At 40.9% G+C, this 7,543-nt stretch overlaps 1 protein-coding gene across 2 annotated transcripts in view; it reads right to left on the bottom strand.

The window, feature by feature from the left end:
* Nucleotides 1-228: 228 nt before the first annotated feature.
* Nucleotides 229-7,543, bottom strand: part of EGFR (epidermal growth factor receptor) — a 152,141-nt gene continuing 144,826 nt past the window's right edge. The window contains exons 24-28 of one of the 2 annotated variants that reach the window (XM_079301453.1): nt 6,251-6,348; nt 5,544-5,711; nt 5,405-5,452; nt 5,199-5,304; nt 229-4,166 (exon numbers count right to left, since the gene is read on the bottom strand). In XM_079301453.1, the coding sequence (XP_079157579.1) occupies nt 3,790-4,166; nt 5,199-5,304; nt 5,405-5,452; nt 5,544-5,711; nt 6,251-6,348 (797 nt within the window). In that variant the 3' untranslated portion in view covers nt 229-3,789. The remainder of the gene's footprint in view (nt 4,167-5,198; nt 5,305-5,404; nt 5,453-5,543; nt 5,712-6,250; nt 6,349-7,543) is intronic. The other variant, XM_079301454.1, reaches the window with a different exon arrangement.

Genomic DNA, 7,543 nt, shown 5'->3' with positions numbered 1-7,543 from the left:
TCACATTAAGCTGTGATCAGGGCCAGGAGCAGCTGTACCTGCAGAAACAGTCAGTGGACTCAGTGATGTCCCTGTGCAAACTCAGCAGCTGTCTCAGGTATGGATTGGTCAGCTGCAGCCCTTCCCTTGTATTATTCTCCCTATACAAGCCCCTTCCTTTCAAACAAACCACAGGACCACATTTTCTAATGCTAGGGCATGCTCTGAGTTGTGGTGAGGTTGGTGTAGTTCCAATTGCCCCCTCTAAAAAAGCTAACTTCAGTGTTGATTGTCAGCTGGGAACAAAAGCAAGCCCCTGGCCTCTGGATGAATTTACTCGACAAAATCAATTGCAACATGAAGAAAATTTCCCAGGTGAACTCCCTTTGCAGCAGAAGAAAACAACCCAAGGCCCACAATAAAATCAAATGCATGGACACTGCGCACAATCACTGGAAAGTATCAAAGTAAGATGAAGACTCTTGATTTAACTTACATTTTCATACACTTAGAAGTTATTAAAAGCCCTAAATTATTATTGCAAAAGGAGTTCTGTAATAACTACTGCTTTATGATAGATTGTGAGTGTTTTGCCTTCCATGAGAAATACAGTAAAAAAGGAAATTTAATCTTTCTTAAGTGGTTAGCTTTTAGAATGTAGGGAATACTACATTTCCCTATTTAGCTGTGTCTTTAAAATCATCCTTTTCTACCCATACCTCCAGCTGACCTTTCAAGTTATTTCTGGATGTTGATTTGTGCTGCTTAAGCATGTTCTCCTGTATGAGCACCTATGATCTGCTGGGGTCTGCTTGCTGTTTATTGTGCAGTGAGCTGCAATGGAAAAGCCAGGACATTTCTGCTGCTTGTTTGTTTGAGGTTTTTTTGAGTTTGGATTTTTTTTTCCCTTTTTTTTTTTTTTTTTTTTTTTTTTTTACCCAGGTGGAAATGATTTGGTATATTGCTATTGTCTGTTACCCTGTGAGCATCACCCTATATAGCACCTGTGCTTCCAGCCACAGCCAGATGCTGTACAGTCCCATCTGCTCCCACTGCCACTGTATCTGCCCCTGCAGGCACTACCTAGTTTTTTATTTTTGCTGGCTTTTGAATCATTACTCAGCTGCCAGCTTACAAATCATGTCTTACAGGATGCCTATTTACCAGAAATACTTCACAATATATAGTTGATCCCACCAATCTGCAATCTACATTCATATAAATAATTTGTGGTCCTACATCCTCTTTCAAAAAAATCACATTTCAAAGAGAGATGTTCTTTCAAAGGTAGATTGCTTAAGTTTTAGATGAATCTCCTTGTTTCTAGCAATGAATTGCTACTGAATCCCTCCTGAATAGTTTTAAAAGGGTGTTAACTTCTATTCATGCTACATAATGCTGATGATACACATTGCTATTTCTCAGTGGCTTTCTTGTTTCAGCTAAAAGATTAAACAGATTAAAATCAGTAAATTCCTTTGTGCAGCAGTGTTTGCAAGATTCTGTGGGAGAATATGCACTATGTGATTTTCTAGTGTTCTGCTTTTAGACATAACAGATTCAGCAAATTGAAAAATTATCTGTGAATTCTGTTAAGATCTTTTTCTAGTTTTATGTACATTTCTGCCGGGGCAGTGGGAGGGGAAAAGCAGCACTGCCTGTGCACACATGTTGCACACTTGTGAGAGCAACACAACAAATCTGCTCCCAGGAATGCAAGGAGAAATCTGCCACTAATTGGTTGTGGGAACTGAATTTTGGTTACTGTTTTAAATACAAACCACTGATAATCCAAGTCAAACATTGCATCTTCCACACTGCTGTGTCTGGGACTTGGTCATGGTGAGACACATCTACCAAACAGAACAATCTCTGGATTCTGACCCAACGTGCCACTTCACCCTGCACTGCAGTGGGATCCACGAGCTCTACACACACAAACTGCTAATGCATGTTACTTAAAAAAGGGCTCATTTCACATGACTGAAGGTCTTGTTTCCTTGGAAATCGGTAAAAACAATGTTCTAAGGATTTGCTGCTTGATCCTGGCCTTCAGATGCAATAGTTAAACTTAAACACATAATCATGTATCCAAAACATAGCAGCAGCATAAATCTGTTTCTTGCTACTTTTTATTCAGACTACAGATCCTCTCCAAGTCAGCTGTCTTTGCTACCTTCAAGCAAGTTGCCAACATTCAACTAGTTAAGGGCCTTTGTCCACAAATGAGAACTTGCTTTCTGATCCAGTGGTTTGATTACAATAGCACTGCCAATCTGATGGTGTGATGCATCTAAAGGACAGACTAAATTAATACTTTAGGCACTTTACTCCTCCTACATTCATAAGAAATGTTAGTGATGGAATAATTTTCTGGGTCACTGGAAAGAGTAGCTGCCTTTGCTGTTGTGACTGATTTATATCATCAAGCCAAAATCTTAGCCTTGCATTGCCTGCCTATACCACCCTAATAATCAGAAGATGGTGCTACTTATTTCAAAGAAGCAGTAGACAACCTTGTGCTTCAGAAGAGGGAGATAATATTTTCCATTGCTCCAGATTATTCTTTCTTTCCTGAATTCATTCTCACTGCTACTCCTGCATTGCCAGGATAGTAACCCCAAAGGGACATGTAACCAGCCCCAGCCTCTGGCCCAACATGGGACAACTACTGCCAGTATTTTGCCTTGAAGTGAGTAGAGTGTACTACTCAGATACCCCTTTTCTTTGCCATATGTATAAGGGAAAATTATTTCTTTAAGCCCCTTTAGAAAGGGAAATAAAGCTGCTCAGCTAGAGCTACCTGTGTTTCTTGCCTTAGTCAAGTTTAATTTAGTAGAGTTCTTCCAGTCTGTCTCGTGAGTGCTCCAATTTGCCCCTATTTGCATTTCCTTGGCATTTAATCAAAGTCTGTTAAACATTATCTGACACTTCATTTTTCAGTTACTGAAACATTGTTAACAGTTTTGTTGAAGAAGAAAGGCATTTTGACAACTTGACAGCTGCATAAGGGATCAGACAAAAAAAAATCTTTGTGTTTGACCATCAGAAAACAGACTAGTGAGTACTTTATAATCATGTATAGGTCACTTGGAGGCCTGTTCCTCTTATCAGTTTGTAGCAGTAGTGGTCAGCAGGTGATGCATTGTGCCATTTTGCTCCTTGTGCTAGTTTTCCTCAGACCAATCCTCTCCATACTGCCCTGAGCAGAACTGCCCATGTATCCCTCAGATGCACTTCTCACCTTTGGGGCAAAAGGCAGTGTATGGAGCCAATTTGTAAAAATATGGTGGTTTGGAATAACAGTTTCAGTTCCAGAGGATTTGGAACATAATTCTTTTTCCTGCTGGTGATCTGAGCAACACTTAGCAGATGAGCAGTACCAGCATCTGATCTTGTAAAAGATCCAAAATTCTGTTAGAAACATTTATAAAAATACAGAATGTATAAAGGAATTTGACTGTACAATGTGTACAGTGCTCTAGTTCATTCCAGAGTGGCTTTATACCATGCTACCATTTGAAAATGAAAGGAATGCATCCAATATTTCTTCAGTCCAGGAAGATCCTGCTCCATCCCAACATGCATCCGAGGGCAGGCTATGGGCCTTAGTTACTACATGGAAATGGGCAAGGAAAGACCCAAACTACCTTCAGACAGTAGTTTTGAATTTGCCATTTCAAAGCCCCACGCTGAAAAGCAGAGGTGCTTTTTGATGCATTGTGGTTGCCATTTGCTCTAAGCCAGAGTCCACTCTTGCAGCAGCCAACTTATCCAGCTTGCCTTGCTGCAAGAAGAAATTCCCTATGGTCATGCTGAGGCTTCAATGTATTCACTTTTTGGTGCTGCTACCCTCAAGTACTCTGGGTTTTCTGCTGCAGGAACTTTCAGGACACCATTAGGCTTGGTTTCCTTCGGTAAGAAGTCCTGCTGGTAGTCAGGATTGTCCAGGTTTATTTGGTGGTTTCCTGCCTGGATCCAGTAGGGAGAGCTCTCAAAGACTGTCTTGGTCAGGGGAGACTGGTTGGTGTTGAGATACTCGGGGTTGTCCACAGCTGTGCTGTGTGAATTCTGGTAGCTGGAGTCTGTGGGGACCTTTGAGTTTGCTGTGAGAGAGAAGTTGTTGTAGATTGGATTCTGGACTGCTGAGGCAGATGCTTTCTTGGGCACCAATTGGTTTACATACTCTAGATTAAAAAGAAAATAAATATGAGAAGGAATGAAAAGGAAGATATAAAATTAATGCAGCCATTTGTGTCATTTGACATTTGGTTTCAACTCAGCTGCCACTTGCTCTTTGCACATGGCATGTCTCTGAACTTCCCAGAGTGGAAAAGAGCCAAAGGCAGGGATTGCCACTCTGGGGCACCAAACATGCTGCCCTAAGGTTCACTTTCAAGAATTTTGTTTGCCAACCAGCAGAAAGATCGCTTGGACCATGAGACAGTGAGAAAGCTACTGCTGATTTTAGTGGTGCGTGGGTGGCTGTGTCCCAGATAGTGTTCTGAAATGGCAGTTTGGGAGGTTAGCTGCCAGAAGCTGTTTCCCTGGAAAAAAATGTTTGGAGATGAGGAAAATGCCTAAAAAATACAGAGCTGGCAGTAACAGTGGCTCTATGTTTCACGTCAGTGCTATTCCTTGCAGGGCCTTTCACCCTTTTTAGCTATGGCATATTCTTGGAAGGTTGGTTGGGATTTTTTAAGGACACAAAGCATCATCACTGCATTATCCAGCCCTATCTCCCTCAGTGCTCACTGGGTCTCTCTCTGACCGCCTACACTGGAAGTCCACGTGAAGCCATGAACTGCTTTCTGTGGATTAGCTTCTGAAAGCAGTGAAACAGTCATAAAGCTCTTTATATATGTTGAAATAGTAAAAAAAAAATGAACCCAAATTTTTAGAGGCTATTTTCTCAAGTAGAAAGCTTTAAACATATAACCACACATGCAAGCTGCCTGCCTAGATGGTACACATGGCTAACATAAGGAATCTGGCTCATGAGGGAACTGAAGTGAGTAAATGTCAGAAGCAGGCAGATAAAGGCTAGGAAAATGGTATGTGTACACATTTCCACTCCTATTTACTGAGCCAAAAGGGTAGAAAGCATTTGAATTGCTTCATTTCTACAGAAAAGGAAGGAAATTTATTATATTTGCAAGCAAATTGCTTGTGAATGTGTAGTCATGGGATGGAAAAACAGGAGAGGTACTCATACTCACCTGGGGCTGGTAGGAAGCTGTCATCTATGCTGTCCTCCAAGAAAGCTCCTGTTGGGTCTGAGCTATACCTCTGAACAAAGCTGTCTTCCCTCACAGGGTGCCCCTGCTAGGATGAAAGTAGAGAAAAACAATATTAAAGGGACTGATTTGTAGAAGCTCATCCACATAGGAGGAGTTACTCCTTTATTAAAGGTCATTCTACTTACCCCATTCCTGTCAATGCAGGTTGTAGCAGAGTTGTTGCTGGTAGCACTCTTAAAAGACAGAGAAAGAAACATTATGAGAAGCAGTTCACTCTTAAAATTCCATGTCATGTTTCCACAGAAACGTGGAAAATTTTCATACCAATGAACTCAGGAGAGGAGTGCGAGATGTTGATGGGCTGTTGAAGAAGCCCTGGTGTGGCACGAGGTACTCATCTGCATCCACAATATCTTCCATGTCCTCCTCCTCCATCAGGGTGCGATAAAACTTGGAGTCTGTAGGGCTGGGCAGGTGCATCCTATCATCTCCCTGTTAAAAAAGTCAGCATGAGACAAGACTTGCAGACTCCTTTCAAGCCCTCATTCTCCTCTCCTCTCTGAGCCAATAATTTAACAAGAGGCACAAGACTCAGAATCTTGATTCACAGATTCACAGAATATTCTGAATTAGAAGGGACACACAAGGCAAGTCCAATGCTTACTTAAGTAAATGGCCCATACAGAGATTTGTGTGTTTAACCAAATTTATCTAGAGTTTAGGGGAACTTAGGCCTACAATCTCAGTCCATGCTGCTATAAAATAACTGCATTTTGAAGAGGATTAAACTCTGTTCTCCTCTCATGACTACAGTATGGACTGTTTCTGGTCATAGATTGTGACCCGTACTAAGAAAATAGTGACCAGTTTTGATGTTTCTTTGTGGCTCTAGCTAAATGTGTTAAACCTGGAAAGCAATAACAAATTTGGCCTTCAGTTATCCATATCATATGCTCTCATATACATTACAAGTTACTTTGGGCCTCAGATGAAATGCCCATCAGATGTCTTCCCACCACTGTGGTTAGTACCTGTATAACAAGATAGCGTGGAGGATCACGGGCCATTTTTGAGAATTCAGCTATCAGCTCACGAAACTTGGGACGGCTGTCTGCATCAATCATCCAGCCTGCAGAAAAAGCAATGCATAAACAACATTGTTTTGGTGATATAACACACAGCTTAAAATAAAATATAACAGCAAAAAAGCAGTGCCATGTGTGGAACAAAAAAAGGAGCTACCCCTAAGGGACCACCATAAAAAGTTAATTCACCAGCCACAGGTGTGAATTTCAGCATTTAAAATGCAGATCTTGGCAGTTTTGGGAAGACGGAAATAAAACCCCAGGCTGGAAAAACTTCATGGCTGAGTCTGTCTCCTATTGGTTGGGCAGGCAGGTCCCACCTGAGGGATGATCCCAATTAGTTTGCATTGGAAAAAGGTCTTGAAGGAGAGGAAACAAACTGACACCAGTAGGTGCCTGCAGAGGTACCAGGATGTGACTGTCTGACAGTCACTGGACTGCTTCATGAAGTCCTGGGAAGCCTAGAGCAGAAGCCTCCCTCTGTACAGATGTCTTCTAAAATTCAAAACACCCTCACTGAAGACATATTGAAAGATTACTGCAACTAAGCTGTATTTAATTAGTAAACTGACTTCAACGAAAGTAAGTCCTTACAACTTAGTTTGGATCAATGCTAGAAGAGATTTCAAATATAGATACTGGAGTTTTTACATGTGATATTAGTTAGGAAACCCATATTTTCTCTAATCAAGTAACAGATGAGCTGATCTAGAGACTCTTGTGTTTAAAATTAAAAATAACAAAGGTCAAGCTTAGTGTGTCTAGAGGAACTCAGAAGAAACAGCCTGTCTATATTAATGGAAAATGAAGTGGTAATATGCCTTCTGAAATCCGCATTAGACAAAGACATCCGCATTAGACAAAATCTCGTCATTTCCAGTGACTTTTTACCATGCTAGAAATATGATTCCCCACTAATTCAAAAAGAAATGCTTCCTGCCATTAGACAGAATTGAATTTTTGGGAGTTTGCTCTTCTTGCAGGAGTAGAATCTACTGTTTCTGGCTTTGCCTCTAAGTTACCTATATTCAAATGCTACTTTTTAAATTTAAAAAATAGTAATTATTTTGCAATAACTTTGAACATTTCATCTTATACTTTCTGATTATAAAAGAGGTGATTGGGAATCCTGAATTCCTCTAGAAAAAATGCCACATCTTCAATAGAGTCTGCACTGTAGCCTGCAAACATGCGGTGACCAGAGCAGCAAAAGATGTGCAACTGAGTCCTGTGACAGCA

Source organism: Erithacus rubecula (genome assembly GCF_903797595.1).
Source record: "Erithacus rubecula genome assembly, chromosome: 3".
NCBI lineage: Eukaryota > Metazoa > Chordata > Aves > Passeriformes > Muscicapidae > Erithacus > Erithacus rubecula.
The sequence above is the reverse complement of the archived record's forward strand: the minus strand, read 5'-3'. Positions and strand labels throughout refer to the sequence as shown.